The following is a 24,443-nucleotide window of genomic DNA, read 5'->3' as shown; positions in this document are numbered from 1 at the left end:
ATTTTGGGCATAATATTGAATATGACGCGTGGTTGAAATTATGGAACCAAACTTTAAGATTTACAGCATGTACTGCCTTGAAGGAAAATATATATAAAATGATGTATAGATGGTATTTAACACCAGTTAAATTAGCTAAAATGTATAGAATGAGTGATAAAGCATGCTGGAAATGCAAAGAGAGAGATGGTGAATTTTATCATATGTGGTGGACATGCGATAAGGTAAAAAGATTTTGGGAGATGTTATATAATGAATTGAAAAAGATGTTTAAATATACCTTTCCAAAAAAACCGGAAGCATTTTTGTTAGGAATAATAGGAGAGATTAGAAAAGAAGATCAAGTACTGTTTATGTATGCGACAACCGTGGCTAGGACATTGTTAGCCCAAAAATGGAAACTACAGGAATTACCAACAATCGATGAGTGGCAGATGAAAATGATAGACTATGCTGAACTAGCTAGACTGACTTGCAAGATCCGAGACCAAGGAGAGACAAGGTTCCAAAAAGACTGGAGTAAATATGTGGACTATATGGAGAAAAACTGTAGATCTTTAAAAACACTTGCAGGATTGAATTAAATCCTACGAATTGACTAAAAAAGCTAAAAAGGAACTGCAAAAAACGGAGTTAACAAGAAACCCGCATGAAGGGATGGAGGGAAGTCACAGCTCGGCAGAGCAAGATGTAAGAGGAAAATATAAGATGTGTTGTATAAAAGATTGTGTTTTTTTATTTTAATTTGTTAATTGGAAAATTGAATAAAAATTTATTTGAAAAAAAAAGAAAGACAACATTTTTAGCCTGTTATAGAATGTAGTATCCTCCTAGCAACGCACTAGGAAACTGGGGAAGAAAGCTACGTAAACAGAACAGGTTAGGATATGTTGATCGTCATGCAAAGCCCATACTACCGGTAGTAGGGTGGGAGGTTTGTTGTAAATATGGCCACATTTTCAGGGATAATGGAGCAGGGTTTTTTTTTTTAGCCCATGGGCAGCATTCCCTAACGAGCAGCCTCCCAGAGGTTGTATGCCCTTGCTGAGCAAGGGCAGAAGCAACAAAGTGGATAAGGGCAGTGGCAAAAAAGCAGATGGGGCCAGTGGCAAAAAGCGGTCAGTGCAACCGATGTGCAATTCCACCTCGGTACAGTAGACGACGTTCCAGCCATTCAAATGCCAGAGGTGTGCTGAACCCATCTCTCTGTACAGGCACGCAAGCAGCTGGACCACAGTTCAAGGACACATAACACACAGCAAAAGCGCTTGAGGAGGGGTACAGCACAGGGCTGGTGAGGAGCCTACCAAAGGGAGAAGCAGCAGGATCTCAAGGGCTGGGGGTGAAAGAGGCTTGGATGGGTGGACACATTTGGTCCATGGGCTTGAGGTTCCTGACCACTGCCATAGGGTGATGGGCAACCCAGTAGCTTCGAGATTGTATTTCAGAGACTGCTGCGATTGCAGTTTTCATAGGATGCATTTGGCTGAGATCAGCACAACCCAAAAACGTTTGAGAAATTGTTTACATTTACTTTATTAAGAAACCTAATTGACTTGATCCATGCAGTTGAGCAATTCATTTGGCAGCCAACTTTTAAGTTAAAAATCAGCCTCTGCGATAAGAGTAGAACATACTGTAATATCCCTGCATTATACCCTTTGCATAAAGTTGATTGCATAGGCTCTCTGCCCAGTTATTGCCGGGCTACTGCTAATAAGGTGAGAAAGAATTTCTCCTCCTCACCTGCAAAAGGAAAGGAGAAAGGAAAAACCAACAGACTTCTACCCTTCAAAAGACATTACCCAGCTTCTGCTGCTGCTGTTAGATGACACAGATTATATCCAATGAGCAAACTGCCAGTGGGGCAAACACTTTCTGTACTTGTGAACTGTAAAGTGAGCGCAAGCTGTGCTTTGGGGTTGAAAAGGTGGTGCTTGGGCAAGAACCCAAGAACAGAGACCAAGTCAGACCATTATACAGCCAGACCACTGGGTCCATCTAGCTCAGTAGTGTCTACACTGAATGGCAGCAGCTCGCCAGCGTTTCAGAACTGGGAAATCTCCCATGCTTACCTGGAGATGCCAGCAGTCAAACCTGGGACATTTCGGGTGCAAAGTGTGTTCCTCTCTCTGAGCTCATCTGCTTCTTCTCTCCAAATATATAGAAGAGGTTTGGAGACATTATCCCACAGCACTGCAGGGCCGTGGCATGGTGCTCTTTTCAGAAAAAGAGAGCGGTTTGATCATACTAACCCTAACGCAGCTATGTGTCATGTGTGTCGGAAAGCAGGCTTCCACTTGCATATTCCTAGCCAGATGACGAATAATTGCTGCTCTGCACATGGTTTCTCTCCTGGGTGCGGCTACTGGGAGGCACGTGGAATTCTTTTTTAAAAATGCAGACAGTGCACCTATCAGATGTTCAGAAAGAGGAGTGGGGAATGGATTTAGACCCATCTCCACTTCCTTTGGGGCAGCTGATAATTGCAATTATTGCTCTTTTTAAAAGAGAGGAGGAGAGAGAGAGAGCTCTGTGTCTATAGACCGAGTGGAATCAGATCCATCCCTCTTCAGGTCACGTTTGAAGCAGGCATTAAATGTGCCTCTGCCTAGGAATGACAGAAAGGCATAATTGCTAAGCATAAAGATTTCCTTAACAGTGGAAAAGGTGGTTCAGGAAGAGGAGAAACTCAGAATGCATGAGGTCTCAAATGTCCTTGGGAACCTTTTAGATGAAAGCTAAATCCTCCAGAAGCAGCAGCACCAATTAGTCGTTAAGGATTATCTTTAATCCCCACCCCACCCCACCAACAAACTCACCCACCCCCACCAATAAAGTCATCAATGGTCATCCAGAAAAACAGCAAATTAGCATCCATTTCTTTATGGATGCAGGCATTACTTGAGGTTCTCTGTTAAATTGCACTCTCAAAAGAAGTCAACATAATCTTCCAGTGTTGCTGCTTTCCTTTTAAAAACTTTTCTTGTGTTACCTCCTTCTTGAAGTGGGTGGTGGGTGAGGAAGGCCAGGAACATTCTTGTCAACTTTTATTGCAAAGTGTGTTGAAGTTAGCCATTTGAGAACTGCATCTGATAGGAAGCTTGGCTCAGATTAAGGCTGACCTTTTCCGCTGTGACAAAGTCCAGGATGAGCAAACTACAGTTCACAGCGAACAGCCCTGTGAAACACGGTGCCGATAAGCAGCTGATTGTCGTACACATTTGCAACTGAGGACCCCTGGATTATTGACCCGTCGTCGACATACACTTGGGTGACTATAGGCTTCTCAGAAAGGATGTCCTGGATACGGAGGACCTGAAAAATTGTGAAGATCAACATCAGCTAGTCTGACACATGCTATAAAATCTGTACTAATGAGTCATGAGGCTGCCTTCTGTCACCACTTTAAAAATTCCACGTTAACACAAGTTTGGTCTGAAAACTGTTCAAAATAAGTTTAATGAACTAAAAAGGTCCTCCTGTCAAATTTAAGGCAGAATCTTCTTGCTAAGGATGAATATCCTCTCATTCCAGAGTGGCTTACTGTCCCCCACCCCCACTGATGTTGGGCTTCAACTCCAAACCAGCACAGCCAATGGTCATCTACAGGGCCAAGCTCTCATTTATGCTGGCTGAAAAGCTTCCACACATTTTATCACACGTCTTGCCAAAATAGTTCCTACTAACCTCTGAACCAGGAAGGTTTTCTGGATCAAAGGAGATGAGTTTCATGGCATCAGGATGGCATCCCAGCCAAAGGTCTCCAGTGTTTGGATCGACCGATATGTTGTCAACTACAGTGTCCACCGGCAATACCTGAAGCACATGGAAGAAGCCACACAATGTGGTAAGTAAAGCGTGCAGCTGACATATGCAATGCTGAAAATTCATTATTTTACCCATAGCTAGCATTGTTTGCCTGACAAAACACTTTTAAAAAATTATTTTTAATTAAACATTTAAAAATGCACATCTTGCTTTTCACCACGCTTGTCTCAAAGTGGCTTACAACAGTAAGGTACGCAATACGCAAAATTTAAAAGGTTTAAAATAATTAAATTAAATTTAAATTTAATCTCCAAAATTTAAAATTAATCTCCAAAATTTAAAACATAAATTAAATCTCCAAAATTTAAAACAGAAGGAGGATGAGGAGTATAACACCTGAGAAGCATTCAGTTTGCAAAGGCTTCACCAAAGGTAACAAATGGATGGGTATGCATGCACACACGTTCTAAACACAAAATAATATCAATGGGTTTGTGTGGAGGAGAACAGCCTAAAGTCCATGGTTTGTTTCAGAGATTCAGCATACCTGCATTAGGCTCATTTCTAAACTGGCCATGGCTTACCTTCAGAGGAGTTAAACTCAAATTCTCATGCTTTTCGAAGATGTGAATGCTTAGACCGAACACGTCAGCAACATAGACATACCTTGAAATGAAATTAAACAGGTGAAAGTCTCTTTTTAGCTACAGGTAAGAAAATAACTTCGACTTGGAACACAATGAAATATTTCATGAATGCATTCATAAGAGGAGCTCAAAACATAAGGCCCTGGTAATTTACAGTGCCAGATTCTTTTAGATACTAATTTGTGTGTAGTCCTCCTTCCTTCCTCTGGGAGATTCCTAAAATATAAATGAGTTTACTTATGGCAGGGGTGGGGAATCTGTGGCCTTCCAGATGCTGATGAACTACTCCCAGCTTCCACCATCCCTGAACATTGGCCATGTTGGCTGGGCTGGTGGAAGTCCAACAACATCTGGAAGGCCACAGATTCTCCACCCTTGCCTTCTGGTAACTGATCCTAGAGATTCACCCCTAGGATGAGGGAGGCAAGCACAGGCAACACCGGGCACTGCTCCAGAAAAAAGGCGGTATATAAATACAATGGATAACTAAATAAATGGGATGTTATACCTATGTATTCCTCAAAACAGCAAGGAAACCAAAGATCCACCAGACAGTTCTCCCTATATTCATCCTTGCTAACCCATCTCAATTGGAGAGCATGCTCTCAAACAACGGTATTCTGGATTGGAACAGGACTGTGGGCTCATGCACTCTGCATGCCTCCTCTTTTTGGAGGGGGGAATGATGGTTTGCTGTTATATCCAAACTATGGTTTGCACAAACAAACCATTCAGATGCAACGGTGTTTGATTTGCTGAGAGGGGGGATGAGGAGGGGCTGTTCCGGTGCAAGGCTTGTTCATGCAAACAGGGAAATGTGCACTTAGTACAATTGGGGGGGGGGGTTTCCCACTATCAATTATCTCACAAATAGTTATTTTATTTCTCTGCCCTAAATAGAAGTATGTGAGTGGGATGGGGAGAAGAGTCCTTATCATTCACACATTGCTCACACATTGATTTAGCGCATTTAAAAGTTAATCCATCACTTCATTTTCACATTAAGGTTGATGTCAAGTATGACATTAGCACTTTAGTTATTACATTTCAGGAAAACAAATACCACATTAGTTTAGCAAGCAGGGCTAGCAACTAAAAAACAGTCGTGCGCCCATCAGATTTCTTTTTTTTAAAAAAAAGAAGAAGCATCTGTTTGGAAAAGAAGCAGAAAGTGCCAGTACTTTAATGTCAACAAAAACCAACCCGCACTCTGCTGCTTGACGCTGTTCTAAAAACAGCTCTGGGAAACACAATGTGATTGGACAAATGGAGGACCACTGTAGGGACTGCCACCCACCCAATTGCATGAGAGATGCTGTGGATACAGAAGTCACATAGGCATCTCTTGGATTTTCTGCTTGGAGCTCAAGTGAAAAAGCTTTCCATGCAGCAGTGGTGGGGAACCTTTGGCTCTCCAGTTGTGTTGGGCTACAACTCTCATCCCTGACCCCTATCCATGCCGGTGGGGAGGACGGGTGTGTGTGTGGGTTCAACAATATCCAGAAGGCCAAAGGTTCCCCACACTTGCAAAAGATTATCAAGGGGTGTCCTGCCTTCCTCTAGCTTCTTCACTGGCCTGGGTTCAACTAACTGGTCCCACCAGCAGAAGCCCACACAAGGATTTCAGCTCTCCCCCAGCCTCCTTTCCCACTGACTCTGGGGTGTATGTAACAGGAGGACAGCCTGTCAGCTGGAGCAGGAGAGGGCAGATCGCTCTGTCAGTACAAAGCAGTGAAAAATCTGCTTAGCTCTATGTTGAATTCCTCCCTTAGTTGGTACAGTAGAAGATTTGTTTCGCGGGGTGGGGGTGGGGAGAGGAGGAAAACCCTCCAAATAATTCACGTGAGTAAAGAGGGGTTACTATCCACTGGCTGGGACCCAAAGCTAGTTCAAACATAGACCCAGATAAGTCAATTTAAACATTAACAGTGAAATGCTATCGTGCAATGTAGACACTCGGATGAATTACAGCTTAAACCAAGAGACAATGAGTTGTAACTTCTGTTTGTTCACTTTATTGCCAAGATAAAAGTTATCAGAAACATAAGGGCATCATGAGGAACTCCTTGCTGCTGTTTACATTTATTACCCGTTACTGCTCTTTCGTTAGTTGTTGCAATGTATGTGGGGGGTTTTTAAACTGTGCTTAAATCTGAACTCTCTTTCCTGTGTTTATGTTAGCCTCCTTGTAGATTGCATTGACTAAAGGAGAGCAATATTATTATTATTATTATTATTATTATTATTATTATTATCTTAAAAAAAACCTTTACAACGTATAAGACATGCCACCTCCAAGATACCTACTTCCCGTCAGGTGAAATGTTAATGCCATTGGCAGAGTAAAATCCTGACGCCACTTCTTTAACTTCTTTCGGACTGTAGTAGACAACATTTGTCCAGGTAAGGCCTAGGAATGTTTCCAAGTAGACCAAGATGAGCTCTGTGAAATAGTGGTCGTTGGTGGCATAGAAACTGTCAGGACCCAGAGCCACAATATCATTCACACTAGGACAAAAAAAAGGAGAAGAGTGAATAAAAATATGGTTGTCAGCTAAGCTGCTATGTAGAGACATAGCAAGTTGTATACCAGGCATGGCAAGGTTTACAGGCAGGCAGGCTTATTCAGTTTTCCGCCTGTCTTCCCTAACTTATTGCCCGCCTGATGTTCTAGGAATGAAACTCCTATCATCCTTGCTGGCTGGGGCTGATGGGAGTTGGAATCCAGAACATCTAGAAGGCACAAGTCTGCATATGAGCATTCACAGAAGTACAAACAAAACAAAAATCTGCAGAAAACCCTTAATCAGGACTGAACATGCCCAGCGAGTGTGGAATGCTGACCAACTGAAAACCGAGGGCGAAATGGAACCCTGGGCAGAATCCCTCCATGCCACAACATTTCATTGCAGGTCCAGCTTGCAAGTAATAAGTAGCTGTTCTGTATATTGCGCAGAGTGCTCCGCATAAATTTAAACGGGCTCTTCAAAATCAAAGGAGACAGAATTGTTTTAGATATTATATACCTTGGCAGAAGCTCGTGTTTGATCGTTTTCAAGTGCACCAGAGAATTGTCGTCCTCTACAAATTTAAATAGCTCCACCGTTGACTTCTGATGCGGGTGATTTACGACGTAGAGGTAAACAGTGTCATCTAGGGAAAGGCAAAAACTGAATGAGTCTGACAAAACAAGCAATGAAATATGAGTGAACTTATGGAGAACGTATATGGGAAAATGAAGCAGCTCTCAGCAGCTGCCCCATCTAGGGATCTCCTAATGTAGCTGGGAGAGGCTACTGCACTCCACTGTCAAAACACAATCCGGAGGTATGCTGTGCCCATTTCCATCAAATCTTTAAGTGGAAGGATGTGACGGCCATGCCGTCTCCCACATGTTCCTTCCCCTACATTCCCCCTCTCATACCTGCAGGATCCCAGGGCCTGCACAGAACTAAACAGATACCATCTCCTATGACCACTGCAACCTCCAATTTGCAACCCGCAGCCAAGCCTACATAGAGATACAACTTGAGTATGCTACCATCCTTTTGGATGTGCATCTAAAACTGAAGTCACGAGCCAATGCTAAGCACTTTTAAATCCCATTGACTCCGGTTAGAAAGCTAAGCACACGGGAACATTCAACAACATGTCTCAGCTCTCTATTTCGGGTATAGAGAACCTGCGGCTCTTCAGGTATTACAGGACGGCAACTCATCAGCTCCAGCCAGTGGTCAGAGGTGATGGAAATTGGAGTCCAACAACATCTGGAGTGTCACAGGATCCCCATCCTTGGTCTATAGCAGGCATAGTCAAACCTGACCCTCCAGCTGTTTTGGGACTACAACTCACATCATCCCTAGCTAACAGGACCAGTGGTCAGGGATGATGGGAATTGTAGTCCCAAAACAGCTGGAGGGCCAAGTTTGGCCATTCCTGGTCTATAGGGCATTCTTGGAGGCAGCACCCCAGCTATGGAACTCCCTCCCAAGGGAAATCAGGAAACGTGCAAGAATGTTTAAAAAATAAAATTATCCAGGGCTTTAGCCAAGAGTTTCATGACATTCTCATGGTTTAAACTGTTCTGTGTAATGTATAATATAATATAATATAATAAATATAATAATGTTGTTCTGAATTGTTTCATTCCATTTTATTGTTATCAGCTATCCTGAGCTCCCTTTGGAGAGGAAGGAATGGCTACAGATGTGAAACAATAAACAGAATAAATACTATTTTATCAGCCTTCCTTATGTGCAAATCTACTTACCATCCCCAATGTATAAGCTGATCCCATGAGGGTTAAAGGATGCCAGATCAAACCCCCGGCTGATTCTCAGCTCAACAGGTCGAGGGTTGTCTTCTTTTAGATCCATCAGAAGTATTTCTCCTCTTCTATCAGGGGCAAGCGATTTTAACCCGGGGTATTTCAAACCCTTTAAAAACAAAGAAAGCAGGCCTTTTGTCACATGGAGGGTTAGGAAGATCTCAGAGGGATGTTTTCATAACTCATCTGTTTTCCTTGGATATTCATTGAAATGCTAAGCTGTGGTCCACCGAACGTTGCTGAACCACAACTGTCATCAACCCTAACCATGGGCTGCACTGGCTGGGTTTGATGGGAGCTCCTGTCCAGCAACAGCCAGCTGGCCACAGGTTAGCCATCGCTGGTTAAAAATAGCTATGTAGTCCAGGTATATTAGGGCTTCCCCTAAATTCCACCCCTAGATGGATTACGGTATCCCTCAGTGCCTTGCTGTGTGGTCAGTACAGAAACCATGTAGGGGGGACCCAACCCTGCTGCACCAGTCCACTTGGGAGAAGGATTTGTTTTACTTATTTATTTTATACTACTAAGCTGCTTTTAGCCTCTTAGCATGCTGGGATGGTGGGGGAAGGCTAGTAATGGTGACCTAATCTCCAATCCAGCTCTTGCACCCTTTAACCACCAGTCTCTAATGAGCATCCCTGCATTCTGCCCAGTTACGTACAGAGTGAAAGATATTCTGTTAAAAAAACAAGGGGTGTGTTTGTGTGGGAATAGTTCCGGCCTGCAATTTCCAAGTATTCCTTCGGTGCATTGCGAACTCAAGCACAGCTGAAAGACAAGCCTGCTGGGAAAACTTACAGAACTAATGAAAGCCAGGCCATTAGGAAGTATGTCGATATCTTCCGAGCCAGTTTCTGCAAAGAAAAATAAGAAAAATCTTGCTCAGACACATCCATACAATGCAGTAGAGTACAAGGTTGCTTCTTTTAAAGCATTGGAACATAGACTGCCTTATTCTGAGTCAGTCCATTGCACCTTACATGTGTGTAAGAAACATGCACCATGGAATCAATGAGAGAACAGCCCCACTGAACTGTTCCTCAGAACCCCACACCAAGGAGAGACAGGAATTCAGAGGTGACAAGCTGGGCCAATGCTAAATTCTCTTTTATCTGCGGCTGGAAGCTGTGAAAGGCTCTGGTTGCTATGGTGATCGTTGCCCATCCACAGAAAGCAAATGCAATGGAGAGGAATGGCTGAGAGGCTAGCTAACCTTCGGCTGGGAAATGTGCCAGGCGTGTTGCGTAGGCCAAGGCTCTCGTGAAGGTCTCGGGGCTTCCCTCTGACATGTTTGCTCTGCATTGCCATTAGGAGCGCACAACTTGTCACAGCTCTTATCGTGCACAAGTTCAGCTCTCTCTCCCTGGCACACAATGCCAGCGTGCTCAGAATATCACCCTCCAACGATGCTGACTCAGCACCCTCAATAGGCTCCTCGAACGTAGCTGAGGCACACACTGTTCATCCCCTTAGGCAACATCTGACTTTCTTGTCAAGAGTTGAAAGAACAGGCAGCAGGCCCTCTGCTAATCTCAGGGCCCTGGCATATACTCAGCCCTGCTCCACCCTACAAACAGCCTGCCTTCAGAAATAAGGGGTATGGGAAACCTGGTATTATTCAATAGAGAAGGCATTATTATTGTGGTTTTGCCAGAACAAAAAAATAACGAAACACCTAAATATCGGTTCATACAGAGCAAACCACAGTGCTAAAGTAAATTAAATAAATAGCTCGGTGTTCCTTTACTGCCAAGAATGACTAGTTATATAAGAATTTGAACTTGTAAGGGACTCGTGCGAGGTGTATCTCACAAATATTTTGTGGGAAACACAACTGCTGTATGTAGGTTGGTGTTTCCTCAGCAAACGTGGAAAGTGGGGAAAACATGCATTGAGAAATGGAGGAATCTTCAGAGACAGGGTCCTCAGGGATGTGCATAAGGGTGTATCTGTGGCAATACCAATGTACACAGAAAAACTATGTTTGCTGCATAGGGTGTGCAGCTGGCCTCAGCCACTAAGGAAGAGTGCATTGCTCAATCCTTGCCTTACAGGCATCCCCAAACTGTGGCCCTCCAGATGTTTTGGCCTACAACTCCCATGATCCCAGTAGCCAGGGATTATGGGAATTGTAGTCCAAAACATCTGGAGGGCCGAAGTTTGGGGATGCCTGCCTTAGGTCAAGCTTGCAACAACTGCACCAAATGTTTGAGCCTCTGTACAAGAACTAAAGCTTAGAGCAGGCTTCCCTAATGTGGTGCCCTCCAAATGTTTTATACTACGATTCTAATCCACCCCAGGCAGCATGGCTAATAGTTGGGGATGACGTGAGTTGTAGTCCAAAACATCTGGAAGGCATTGAGGGAATAGCGATTTAGAGAGGAGTCCCATCTCCAATACAGTATACTTTCGGCATATGCCAACTCTCATCATGTGAGACAGAAACAACTTCAGGTGCCATTTTACCAGCTCAACATTTCTTGAGTGAATTGTGCCCCTGAGAGCCTCTAGAATCTGCCCCTGTCTAAGGTATGTTGCCAGCGGATCCAAGAGTATTACAGAGGGCCAATTCAAGAGTATCGATTCAAATTGGTACTCTGGTGGTTTTAAGAAAGGGTGAGCATTTACAGAGTACTAGTTCCCCCTGGATTTCGAGTGTGCGACTAAGTCAATAAAAACAAAATATCATAGGAAGCAGCCTAGTCAAGACTGTGTATCGTCTACACCAGTAGTGGCTAATTTGTGCCAAGGTTGCTGGATTACAACTTCCATCAGCCTCAGCCAGCATCCCAATCAGGGATGCCTCTTCAGAGTCTGCTGTAGAAGGGCTTCACACTCCCTATTAAACTCAAAATGCCAGGTATCAACCCTGGGCTGCTTGGCATGCCAGCTGAATGAATGGGTCTTTACCACCAATGCCCACCTGTTAGGGTTTTAAATGTATCTTTTGCTTTGTGTCTTTAACTGCTTTTAATTATCATATAAATAAATTGCCTTGAGGCGGTGTTTTAGAAGACAATTAATAAATCAACAATACAGTAATAGTAATAATGCATAGAATGCCCTCCACTATCTGAGCTGGTCATTTACTTCACTGGTCTTACACTGGTGGGTCAACTGGTGGGTTGCAACAGGAGCATGACCAACATGCATGCAAATATATGGTAAAAATAAATAAATAAGGAAATAGGTCCCCAAATGGATCTTTGAATTAAACGTGGCTCCTGGGTCTGAGAAGGCTGAAGATACCCAATTTAGTTTTCACAACCAGCCTGCAGACCCAATCTCTGTTCTTTTCTGCACAATTCCATATAAATGCTATTTACGTAACAGTAATACCAATGAAGCACCTCTAAAAACAAAACCAAGTACAAAACTTGAGACGAAATCCCTCTGGAAACAGGCCTTATTTAAATAGGCATAGAAAGGATGGAGAAAAGAAAAAAAAGGGAGGGAATAAATGCAAACAAAAGCATGCGGGAGACCTACCAATTCCTTTTATAAGGTGGCAGTTTGGAAGCCGCTTCGGTTTATATTCTCGCGAGGCGCACAATCTATATCTGGAGGAGGAAGCAAATATAAACGTAGGCTTAAAATGGGAAATATGGAAGAGCAAAAGGAGAGCCCTACCAAATCTGCCCCATCTAGGCCAGCACCCTGCTGGCCACAGGGACTAATCAGATGCCTCCAGGAAGCCCACTCACAGGGCAAAGAGAACAACCCTCTCTTGCTTTTACTCCCCAGAACTGGTACCCTGGCTCAGCCTGGTCAACTATTCACATTTAAGTGCACTGTGTCCCTCTACCAGGGGCTTCGGTACAAACATTTCTCCCTATAGCCATCTCTGGTGGGTTCATTGCCAAATTCTACCTCATCTCCATTCAGATGACACTTAGACCTCCTTTGGCTGGAATGAAAGGCTCCCGACTTCCAGTGAGCTTCCCTCCCACTGGCCCAGTCAGTATAAACTGGATATAAATGGCATGATTAATCCAGAAATGCCTTGAGTCTTGCAGAGCAGTCCTTATACATGTATACTCAAAATTATGTCCCGTTGAGCTCAGCGAGGTTTGTTCTCGGCGAAGTGGATAGAGGACTGAAGGCATCACTAGGGCGTGGGTGGGTGTATTTGCAGTGCATTGCACAGAAGAGTGTTTCAGGGAAAGGACTGCTCTTTAATGAGGGCACGACAGTCACTACTGCAACTGACACTGGCTTTAACATGCCAGTACACCACACACCCATGTCTGCCTTTATCTTTCCCGAAAGTGTGTAGCATGGTGAGCAGAAGATTGCAAGATATGGTGCTAAGCTCAGCTCCCAGCAGCTGTAGCAAAGGAAACACCCAGGTTTCACCCTGTTCCCCAACGCCCTCCACTGAGCATGCAACACCATCAGTATTGACTTAATAGTGCCATTGAAAACAGGGGTGTACCCAGGATCAAAACTAAGGGGAGGGACAAGAGAGGGGAAGAGAGAGGGAAGGAAGGAGGGAGGGAGGGAAGAGAGGGAGGGAAGGAAGGAAGGAAGGGGTGGGTGAGGGAGGGAGGGGGGAGAGAGAGAGAGAGAGAGAGAGAGAGAGAAGGAAGGAAGGAAGGAAGGAAGGAAGGGGGGGAGGATGGAAGGAAGGAAGGAAGGATAGAGCTCCCGTCCACCGTCCGCCCCCAGCTCAGGCTGCTATTCCTCCCTCCCACGTTCCTGTCGCTGGCTGCAGCCGCGGAGGGGGCGGAAACAGCCCGATTTCCATAACCCGCAGCAACTTTTCCCCTTCAGTTTTCGGAGGGGAAAAGTGCGGGTTATGGTCTGTAAAATACGGTAATTTTTTTTGCTTGGCGGGGGGCAGCTGCCCCCCTGCCCCTCGCTGGGTACGCCCATGATTGAAAACATGATTCGGAAGCTAGTAAAACTTGGAAAGGTAGGAGGAATCAGCCACACCCTGCTTAGCTTTATTGCAAGTTGTGCCCTCAAATGCATCTATTAAAGAACCTTTGGGGGGGGGAATTATTATTTATACCCCGCCCATCTGGCTGGGTCTCCCCCGTCACTCTGGGCGGCTTCCAACACACATCAAAATACATTAAAATATCACAGACTAAAAACTTCCCTAAACAGGGCTGCCTTTAGGTATTTTCTAAATGTCAGGTAGTTGTTTATCTCTCTGACCTCTGATGGGAGGGTGTTCCACAGGGCGGGTGCCACTACCGAGAAGGCCCTCTGCCTGGTTCCTTGTAGCTTTGCTTCTCGCAACGAGGGAACCGCCAGAAGGCCCTCGGCGCTGGATCTCAGTGTCCGGGCTGAATGATGGGGGTGGAGATGCTCCTTCAGGTATACAGGACCGAGGCCGTTTAGGGCTTTAAAGGTCAGCACCAACACTTTGAATTGTGCTCAGAAACGTACTGGGAGCCAATGTAGATCTCTCAGGACCGGTGTTATGTGGTCCTGGCGGCCACTCCCAGTCACCAGTCTGGCTGCCGCATTCTGGATTAATTGCAGTTTCCGGGTCACCTTCAAAGGTAGCCCCACGTAGAGCGCATTGCAGTAGTCCAAGCGGGAGATAACCAGAGCATGCACTACTCTGGTGAGAGAGTCTGAGGGCAGGTAGGGTCTCAGCCTGCGTACCAGATAGAGCTGTTAGACAGCCGCCCTGGACACAGAATTAACCTGCGCCTCCATGGACAGCTGTGAGTCCAAAATGACTCCCAGGCTGCGCACCTGGTCCCTCAGGGGCACAGTTATCCCATTCAGGACCTGGGAGTCCCCCACACCCGCCCGTCCCCTGTCCCCCCAAAACAGTACTTCAGTCTTGTCAGGATTCAATCTCAATCTGTTAACCGCCATCCATCCTCCAACCGCCTCCAGGCACTCACACAGGACATTCACCACCCTCACTGGTTCTGATTTAAAAGAGAGGTAGAGAAAAGGCTTTAAACCAGGCTTTCTCAATCTCGGCCCTCCAGATGTTTTGAGACTACAATTCCCATCATCCCTGACCACTGGTCCTGCTAGTTAGGGATCGTGGGATCATGGGTTTTGTAGGCTGAGGTTGAGGAAGCCTGCTTTAAGCTAAAGGACCATCTCACTTGGTAGCAGTCATGTAGGGCAGGGTGTTTTCCATACCTCCCCACCCCCTGTCCCGGATATTTTCAGCTTCAGAAGTTCATTTGTAGCAATGAATGGGTACCAACTGCAAATTGTGTAAGTGCCAAAAAAAATAGCTTTGTCTACTAAACAAACAAAAGTAAAACGAGAAAGCTAAATAGGGCAAGCTGATGCAAACTGAAATTTTACTCTCTTCAAATTAACATAATTAAAAGATTGCCAGCAATGGCAGTGATTATATGACCTTCCTTCTATTACAGAACAAATTTCTGCTTGGGTGGTGAATCACAACCAAATTAGTCAGTTCATAAGACTGCCTAAGATGCACACCATACATTTAAGTTACAGGTAGGTAGCCGTGTTGGTCTGACGTAGTCAAAAAAAAAAATCCTTCCAGCAGCACCTTAGAGACCAACTAAGTTTTTATTTTGGTATGAGCTTTCGTGTGCATGCACACTGGTATCGGAATGGTATCTGAAGAAGTGTGCATGCACACGAAAGCTCATACCAAAATAAAAACTTAGTTGGTCTCTAAGGTGCTGCTGGAAGGAATTTTTTTATTTTGTTTCAACCATACATTTAAAGCATATTAAAAACACACACCCACACCCTGAAGATTCCTGGGAACTGTAGTTTATTCCTCACAAAGCTGCACTTCCCAGCACCCTTGCCAAACTACAGTTACCAGGATACTTTGGGGCGGGGGAATGTCCTTTAAATGCATGTTGCGTGCAAAATCTCATTGAAGATCTCTTGGGAAATGGAAAGCCAGAGTTAATTGGCATTTTTATGCCAATGCACAAGAAACAGCGTTGGCACTTTGGACTGAATTCACTGCCCAGGTCCAACTGCAGCTTTTGGTATCCACAGTTTTAGATCCAGGTAGGTAGCCGTGTTGGTCTGACGCAGTCAAAATACATTTTAAAATTGTCCAGTGGCACCTTAGAGACCAACTAAGTTTGTTCTGGGTATAAGCTTTCTATCCAGAACAAACTTAGTTGGTCTCTAAGCTGCTACTGGACAATTTATTTGGTCTCCACAGTTTGAATGGTAGCAACCAGCAGAGATAATTCAGGTATGAGCAATGCAAATGGTGACAATCCAACCTGCGCTTCTTTCAGTGTAACCCTGTGGACACACTAGAACGCTAAAGCACATTGGAAGCTCATTCTTTTCCTTAGATAATTCTGGGCACTGCAGTTTACCCTTCACAAAGTTACAATTCCCAGGAACCAGGAAGCTAGGCAGCTGCCTAGAGCGCCGTCATGGAGGGGGCACTGCCAGCCTGCCCCCTGCCCGCCGCCCTCCGCTTTCCCTCCTGCTGCTGCTGGCTGCTGAGGCGCTTCCCTGCAATGCCCTGCAGGGGGCACAGGGCCGCGCCGCACGGCGGGGAGGCGGGGGAACCTGAGCACACGCATGCCCAGCACAGCAGCGACAGCGCCGTACGTCCAGCCGAGTGCCATGAGCCCAGCGGGGGCGAGACTCGGCAGGCTTCCGCGTGTCACGGTCCGTTCGGCGGGCGGTTGAAGCCCTGACTGAGGACGTCAGGACCAGAGGCAAGATGGTGGTGTAGAAGCAGGAACAGGTGCAGGGCTGAGGGTCCAGCAGCAGGCAGTCGCAGGGTCAAGGAGCAAGGCAGAGGCGAAGGTCTGGGAGTCAAGGAGCAAGGCGTCGACAAGGCAAAGGTCCAAGGGTCGAGGATCAAGGCGTCGGCAAGGCAAGGGTCCGAGGATCGAGGCATCGGCAAGGCAAGGGTCCAAGGAGTGAGAGGCCAGAGGCAACCAGGCAAGGATAGCATTGCTGTGGCAAAGAGCTGAAGGGAAATGCTGAGCTTTTATCCCTCCCAGCTCCTGCCACCAGGTGCAGTGAGGTATCAAGTGGCCTCACCTGAGTGACCACTCCTTGCTTCTCCAGCACAAGCTGAGGCAGGCCCCAGTCCTGCAAAGTACTACAGGCCCCAGAGCCTGACTCCTGCCCATACTCCTGACACCGCACTCTCCTGCCAGCCAGCCAGGCGGCAGGGCCGGCTCTAGGCCCTGTGGGGAGGAGGACACGGGAGGCGATCCTCCTTGGAGGCTGCCGCTGCTGCGCACATCTTCCTAGAAGAGGCGCCCTGTCCCAGTGGTGGCACGCGTGCTCCCAGATGGCGAGGAGGAGCTGTCGGGGAGAGCCTGAGCACGGGGAGCGTTGTGCGGGGAGCCCCGAAGCGTGACCCGTTCTGCGCGCCTTCCTCGACAGCGACCTGGCTAAGCAGCTGCTGCTTGTCACGCCGGGCGCAGGAGGCCAGTTGGCATTGACCGACCGGCTGGCTCTGGCACCTAGCACTAGTCGCTCTGGCAAGGGGGTCTTCCTGCTGCACCTCGCCCCCGGCCGCTGCGCTCCCCGCCAGCTCCCGGGCACCTGCTCTATGGGGACCTGTCCTCCATGCCCCTGGAGACCACGCTGCCCTCGTGGAGGAGGTAGGGCTGCTCAAAGGGGCCGGGCGCTCTGGGGAGGGTTGAATGTGGGTCAGAGGTCTGGCATAGGGGGGTGGGCATTCCCCCCCACCTTGTAGCTGTAGCAGCAGCTGCATACCACTTCTATGTCCAGCATGTGAGTAGTTTACCTTGCTGACCCCCCCCCTTTTAGTCTGCCAAGAAGCTGCTAAACTTAGGACCCTGACAGAAAAAAGGGGGGACAGGTGAGAAGGCATCACCTCCTTTTAGTGCCAAGACCCAGGGTAGCAGCAGTGCATTTCTTTCTTTTTTTAATAAAAAATAAAAAATTAGGGGTACTCTCATTTTGACTCAAGAAAACCACCATTTTATAGTTCAAATCGGGGAAAATAAATAGAGTAAATGGACAAAGGTACAAAGATTCACAAAATGTTTAGGGGTGTGCGTCCCCTTGCATACCCACAGAAAAAAGCACTGGGTAGCAGCATGTAATAATAAGAGGGGTGGCCCTCTGAACAGGAGGGGGGGTTATATAACTCAGGGCCCTCAGGAAGGTCCCTGGTTTGGTCCTCAGCACCCTCTGTTAACAGGGTTTTAGGTGATCTTGGACACAACTAAACGACTAAACAACAACACCACATCGAAAGACTTGGGAAATGTTTGTTTTGGGCAATCAATGGTTTAAAGGAAAAACTTCTCAAATATTTAAAGAGATTGCCCAAGGACAGACTGGACAAGGCATTATCAGGTCACCTAAAGGACAGGCAAAATACAGTGGGCTCAGGTTACAACAATGACCGCTTAGGGTACATACAACCCAAGAGGAAAGATCTCCTATCTCACGGCAATGAATGGAAGCTACACAAGGGTACTCCTGCACAGCATGCTTTCATTTCAGTGGGGCTTGCACAGGAGATCTTCCCAGTCAACTGTGCTCTTATGATGGCTATCTGGGGGGGGGGGAAAACCTCCTGGTTCAGTTCAATTAGGCAATGGAGGACTCTGTGGAATTTCCCTCCTAGAAGTTTCAAGAAGGAATTGGATGGACAGCTGTCAGATAAGGTTTAAATCAGTGGTGACTAGCCATTTCTGGCTTGAGGTCAGCAGTTACCTACTGCCAGCTCCCCAAGGGGTCAGAACAGAAGTGGGCAAGTCCTCCCCACAATCTCTCTCTCTCACCCACCAAGCGACACAACCTGCTTCCATGCAGATTAGCTGAGGAGGGCTATGCTCTATTCTCCCTCACACACAGGAGCCCCTGACGGTGTCTCAATAAATATTTCACAGAAAATACTTCCAGGGATTCCTAACATTGCTATCTGCTGGAAGGACCACATTAACAGAATACGTACAACAGTCAAAACCATGGCTGTCCACAGCAGTCTCTAGATAACAGTTGCTATCCCTTTGCCTCGCCCCAATTCTTCTTTTTTATTTTTTTGCAACTTCAATATCGACCTCCACTTTACTGCTATGTTAGCAAGATTGCAACATACCAGGCTTGCACTGCAAAGCCCTCTTGTCACAGTGTAAAAAAAACCTGAAATGAGTATACAGTACATTTCCATGGCACTTTAACCAGAGATTCAGTGTACAGTACATTTACCGTACTTGGAATAAATTCCATCGAATGCAGTGGGATTTTGCTGCCATTTGAACCTGGATGTCATTTCTTCATTCTTCACCCTAGTAAGGAATGTTTGCATCCTAACTACTGTATTTAAAAAATCATTTGTATTGCAGCAACGCTTTTCAACTCCCCATGAACACCCCATTATATTTATTGTGTTTTGATAGGGTTCATCCTCACTAGGAAGGATTTTGCACAACTTCTGGTTTTGTTTCCTCTCAACACCCACTGTGAGTTACTTCTTGCATAAATGCTCTCATCAGTAACACAAATACAGTATGCAGTCTTGGCTTAATATCTCCCCGCTGGAGTGGGAAGCCTATGTGATCCCTCTGCAGTTTGCAACAGAATAACTGGGCCTCAAAATCACCGGACGTGCAGCTACTGTATTTGAATTATGCTGCTTCCAGCTGTGACAACAGTACACTTACCCACCACTGCTGAGCAATGAGAAGCTCCATATTCCTCATTCAAACCCAAATTGTGTAGCATATAAAATTGTTATCTGCAGGCGGGGGGCGGGGTGGTGGTAGCTGGTCGTGTGAAAAAGAAAACTGCTTGTTGCTGTCCATGTTTACAAAAGTAAAATATGATGTAATTGTTATCTCCTTAACTGCAGGTTTCCCTGGCTATGTTTGTTTATTATGCCCTCATTATAATTTTCCGCCATGTGTAATCCTGCGAGATAGCTAGTTAGCAACCCAAACATATATGTAAGTGTAATGAATGAACTATGGGACCCATTTTAAGGAAAGCGTTTTAAGTTTGGGGGTGTTTGGCTGCCTTATTCCACACACTTGCAACCAAGAGGTCTTTACAAGAAATTCTGTAGAGAACTATGGCAAGCATTATTGCAATTATGCTCCCTGGTCAAACTAGAAGTGAAGATTGTCATTGGCTGTTGACAAGGGTGCATTAACACTGAGATGTTGGTTTGCGAACCAAAGAGCATTCATGCCAGATCACCAGGGGTATCACAGAGCAAAGCGTCTGCAGATCAAGAAACAGGGACAAAAATTAAAAACAAATAAATGGATATCCCTTTTCTCTCCCCGCCCCCTGCACCAAGCCCAGAGGACCACAAACCTCTTCCTTCCAATTAACTGTCCAATTAGCAGAGTGCTTACGGTACTCATAAACCAAAATAGATGCTGGCTTCATAATTAGTTTTTATTACATTTATGCACCATTCAGAAGGGTGATATTTAACCACCTTTGTCCCTCAGCCAGAACAGAGAGTCTTATTACTCCAAACTCAATACAAAGTACATAAGTAACTGCAACGCAGCCCTGCAAAGTACTGTACTGTAATATGAAATATGAAACTAGTGGTTTTTTTGCCCGGGCACTCCCACTTCCAGCAGTGCCAGCACAGGAATCCAGTTAAAGGAAAACTACATGAGAAAGTAACCCACAGGAAAAAGGAAGGCCTGTCATTTCCTTCTGTATGCCCCTTTTGCTCTTAAAAACCAGACTTCCCTCCTATTACCCCACCCCCACCCCGCTTTATGCATGACTGAGGCAGTCATATATCCACACCATACATTTAAAGCACTCTTCCCAAATAATACTGGGAACTGTAGTTCGCTAAGGGTGCTGACTGCACAGAGAAATTCCCAACAACAAACTACAGTTCCCAGGGTTCGCCAAGCCTGTAAAATTGTATAAGAACACTTTTTAATGCTTGGTGCAGTCTCAAGACTTACTGTGTGTGTGTGTGTGTGTGTGTGTGTGTGTGTATTCTCATCCATTTAAAGCACTCTTAAAGCACACTCCATCTTGGCTGTGAGTCCTGAAGACCTGTTCCCTGTCTTGCTGGCCAATTTCCAGCTGACCTGACTGACTCCAACTGCAAAAACTAAACAAACTCTTGGGTTGGGGTGTTGTTGGGGAGTTTTTGCTGGTTTTATCTATGTCTTTATTTTAGATCTTGGGATTTATTTGGAAATCGTTCCGTTTGGCTATGCATTTTTAAATCTTTTATTTATTGTTTATGACTACCTTTGTTATGCTATAGTTATGCATTTTTCATGCTGTAAACCGCCTTCAGCGTGGTTTGAACTGCAGAAAGGCATGATACAAATAAAATTAAGTATGCATATATAAACTCAATATTTGCTGCACTCATACACGTGTTGAGCAGAAGATGCAAACAAGTACATTTGCAACAGCCTTGGCTCATTGGGAGCCACAAATAGATTTAGATTAATCGCTACCTCTACCTCAACTGTGTAACGAGTACTGCCAAGAGTAGCAGCAAAGCTTAGTCGGTGCAGAACGTGACATTGTTGCAGCAAAGACACTTTCCCAAACTTCAAGAATGTAGAGTAGTTTCTTGTGTGTTGCAAGGGGTGGGGTGGGGGGTGGGGAGTGCTTAACCCTCTCCACTAAACTGAATTTTAGGTAGGTTGCTGTCAATTCTCTCCAGCAGATATGAAGAGCCCGATTTCCCTACCAGCTGGGTTTACTTTCAAATTTTGGAGTCCGAGGGGAGGAAGTGAGAAGAAGAACCTGTTAAAAATTGGGAAAACTGATTGGCAGATAAAGAGTTAAGCAACCCATTCTCCCCTTCCATTCTTTGGGAAACAAAGAGAGCCTCAGTGCCTTGTTCTGCCCACAGCAGGGATGAGATGCAAGCAAGCAACAGCCGACCCACTATTTTAGGAGGGGCAGAAGACATTGAGGTGACATTATATATCTTGCCCAGAGAATCTAGGCGCTATGGCTAAAGAAAGGGTCGAGGCTTCCAGCCCAACCCCCACCACGTTCTAACCTAATTTAACGGAGGAAACTTTCCCAGGGTCCAACAAGGCAGTTCGTCCTGAACTCTTCTGTTTAAAACAAGAGGGACAGAAGCCAGGAAAGCAACGAGCTTCCTCAGTTTTGAATCACACGTCTTAGGAACCGATTTTATTTTTAACGCCCGGATCAGATGGCCCCAAAATATAAAGACGCGCCGCTTCTGCTGCTGCGTTTCCTTCTAAACGCGCGACAGAGGAGGCCGCAGAGTCCCAGCCACTTGCAGCGCGATCCTATGGCTCCTAACTCAGAAGAAAGCCCCGTGGAGTTCAGCGGGACTCTGACGGCCAGGGGACCAGCTTTCGGCTGCGATCCTGCTGCTGCTGCCGCCGCGCACGTTTGCCCTGGGGGTAAAGCGCGCCACTGAATGCGCAGGATGCATAGCTGCCAAGTTCTCCCGTTTTTTAAGGGAAATTCCCTTATGCTGAGTAGGCTTCCTCGCGAGAAAAGGGAAAACTTGGCAGCTATGAGGATGGCACCGTGAGCGAGAGAGGGGACGAAAGGTAACCGAACCGAACGGCAGATCCCCAAACCAAAGCGCACAGTCGGATCTAACGCCTGGGCCTCCTTTTGCGCATCGCTTCCTCCCTCCAGCCCCGCAAGAGGGTTAAAGGCAATAGGGGCAAGCCCGATCCTATGCGGAGTGAACCTCCATCTAAATGCGATGAACTCCCGGAGCGAGTCGTCGTCCCCTCCCGGGGTGGGGGGTGGGGATGGGGATTATTTCGCCAGTAAACAAGCCGAGCGTGGCGCTGAGGGAGCAACTTACCGAAATGCCACCAGCCTTTCTCCGATCAAGGCGCCCAGGACCCCGACGATAGCGAGCGCCAGCAGCTTCCCCATGGCTCAGCCCCCGACGGTCCAGAGGCGACTGTCAGCCGGCAAGTTCAACAGGAAGTTCCCCCCTCCTTCCCCGCCTGCCTCGGATTAAGGCAGCGCCTCCCACCTGCGCGAAACCGCCCCGCCGGGCCAAGAGACAGACCGGGGCCCCGAGGAGACGCCGTCGGGGGCTGCCCTGCCCTCCGCGCCTCCCTGGAGAAGAAGAGCGGGGCGAAGGAGGCGGAGGGAACGCGGCGCGTGAAAGCGAATGGTGGGCGAGCTGAGAGAGCGAGACTGTACCACGAAAGAAGCGCTGCGCAGCCTTATCGCCAGGAGGGGAGGAGGCCAAGGGGCCGTGCTGGTTTCCCGCCCTTTCTTTCCGGTCGAGGTGGGTCTAAGATGAGCCTACAGGCCCCGCTGGGTGGTGCACCACAGGCACCCCACCCCTGATTTATGTACAGACTAGTGGTACCTCAGGTTAACTACTTAATTGGTTCTGGAAGTCCGCACTTAACCTGAAGCGAACTTTCCCATTGAAAGTAATGGAAAGTAGATTAATCCGTTCCAGACGGGTCCACAGAGTACTTAAATTGAAAGTACTCAACCTGAAGCGTACCTAACTCGAGGTATGACTGTATTTTTATTCATCCCATCCTCCAAGGCTGTGGTTTCCAAACTTAGGATCATAAAAAGACTGCCTTATCTGAGTCAGACCATTGGTCCACATTAAGGTAAAAGGTAAAAGACCCCTGGACGGTGAAGTCCGGTCAAAGGCGACTATGAGGGTGCGGCACTCATCTCGCTTTCAGGCCGAGGGAGATGGCGTTTGTCCACAGACAGCTTTCCTGGTCATGTGGCCAGCATGACTAAACCTCTTCAGGTGCAACAGAACACCATGATGGAAGCCAGAGCGCACGGAAATGCCGTTTATCTTCCCGCCACAGCGGTACCTATTCATCTACTCATGCTGGTAGGCTTTCAAACTGCTAGGTTGGCAGAGGCTGGGACAGAGCATTGGGAGCCCCCTCCATCAAAGGGATGTGAACTGCTGACCTTCCGATCAGCAAGCCCAAGAGGCTCAGTGGTTTAGACCACAGCGCCACCCATGGTCCACATTAAGCTCAGTAGCGTCTGCACAGATTCCAGGGTCTTAGGCAAAGAGTGTCTCGCAGTCCCAGGTGGAGACTGAACTTGGAGCCATCTGTATGCTCTGTCACTGAGCTATGGACCTTAAATTCCCCACGTCATGGACCACTTGGTAAAACTGCTGAGGACCACTCCATTGGTTGTAGCAGTGGCAGTGCATGGCGTTAGATGCCATATAATTTTTGTATTTCAGACTGTGGTGCAATCCTATATAATAAAGTCCCTGTGTCTCTGCATCCAGATTCCGTGTGTCCCATTTTCTGCGCTACTGAGCATGTGCCCCACGGACACAGGGATTGGACGCAGAGACTGGACGCACACAGAGCCGGGGGGGGGGGAGCGGAATGCGGTTCTCTCTCCCTCAACGGCTTCCCCTCCAAACTGCCGTTCCGCGCCTTGCCTCCCAATTAATGGTGCGAGGGGAAGGGACCGTGAGGGATTGAGACGCGAGCGCGCGTTCCCCGCCACCGCCGGGGCGTTCGTGTCCCCGCGGCCACCGTTCCCCACCCCCTCGCCACATCCCAACCCCTCCCCCCACCCGGCGTGTGGCGGGCTCAGCTCTGGGTGAGTTGGGAAAGGCAAGGAGAAGGAGGCTGCTTCCCCCCCTTTTTTTCTCTCCTACACCCCCCCCCGACGGCCAGCAGCAAGCAGGTGTCACGAGCACACACGCTCTCTCTCCCCCCCCGCCTACCGTTTCCCTCGCGGTACAGGGTCAGAGGCAGACAGAAGCGGGGACAGCGCATGGGGGGGAAGGAAGAGCAGGGGGG

General features: G+C 47.0%; 1 protein-coding gene and 1 long non-coding RNA gene across 3 annotated transcripts in view; one reads left to right on the top strand and one right to left on the bottom strand.

Annotated features, from left to right (window-relative positions):
• Nucleotides 1–1,520: 1,520 nt before the first annotated feature.
• LOC118092011 (serum paraoxonase/arylesterase 2) lies at nucleotides 1,521–22,656 on the bottom strand. 2 transcript variants are annotated; one of them, XM_035129694.2, is made up of 9 exons: nucleotides 22,481–22,656; nucleotides 12,238–12,308; nucleotides 9,547–9,602; nucleotides 8,689–8,854; nucleotides 7,445–7,571; nucleotides 6,726–6,926; nucleotides 4,356–4,437; nucleotides 3,691–3,819; nucleotides 1,521–3,318 (listed from the first exon to the last, which is right to left on the bottom strand). In XM_035129694.2, exons 1-9 carry the CDS (start codon nucleotides 22,552–22,554, stop codon nucleotides 3,160–3,162), a joined length of 1,065 nt encoding a protein of 354 aa, XP_034985585.1. In that variant the 5' UTR covers nucleotides 22,555–22,656; the 3' UTR covers nucleotides 1,521–3,159. The 2 variants fall into 2 exon arrangements, with proteins under 2 accessions (XP_034985585.1, XP_060136741.1); XM_060280758.1 differs by lacking the exon at nucleotides 22,481–22,656 and adding an exon at nucleotides 12,619–13,181.
• Nucleotides 22,657–22,729: 73 nt separating this feature from the next.
• The window catches only part of LOC132592862 (uncharacterized), a 7,080-nt gene continuing 5,366 nt past the window's right edge, over nucleotides 22,730–24,443 (top strand). The window contains exon 1 of the long non-coding RNA XR_009558398.1: nucleotides 22,730–23,500. This is a non-coding gene — a long non-coding RNA (uncharacterized LOC132592862). The remainder of the gene's footprint in view (nucleotides 23,501–24,443) is intronic.

Source organism: Zootoca vivipara, chromosome 12, assembly GCF_963506605.1.
Source record: "Zootoca vivipara chromosome 12, rZooViv1.1, whole genome shotgun sequence".
Classification (NCBI taxonomy): Eukaryota; Metazoa; Chordata; class Lepidosauria; order Squamata; family Lacertidae; genus Zootoca; species Zootoca vivipara.
Note: the sequence above shows the minus strand (reverse complement) of the source record. Positions and strands in the feature narration are given on the sequence as shown.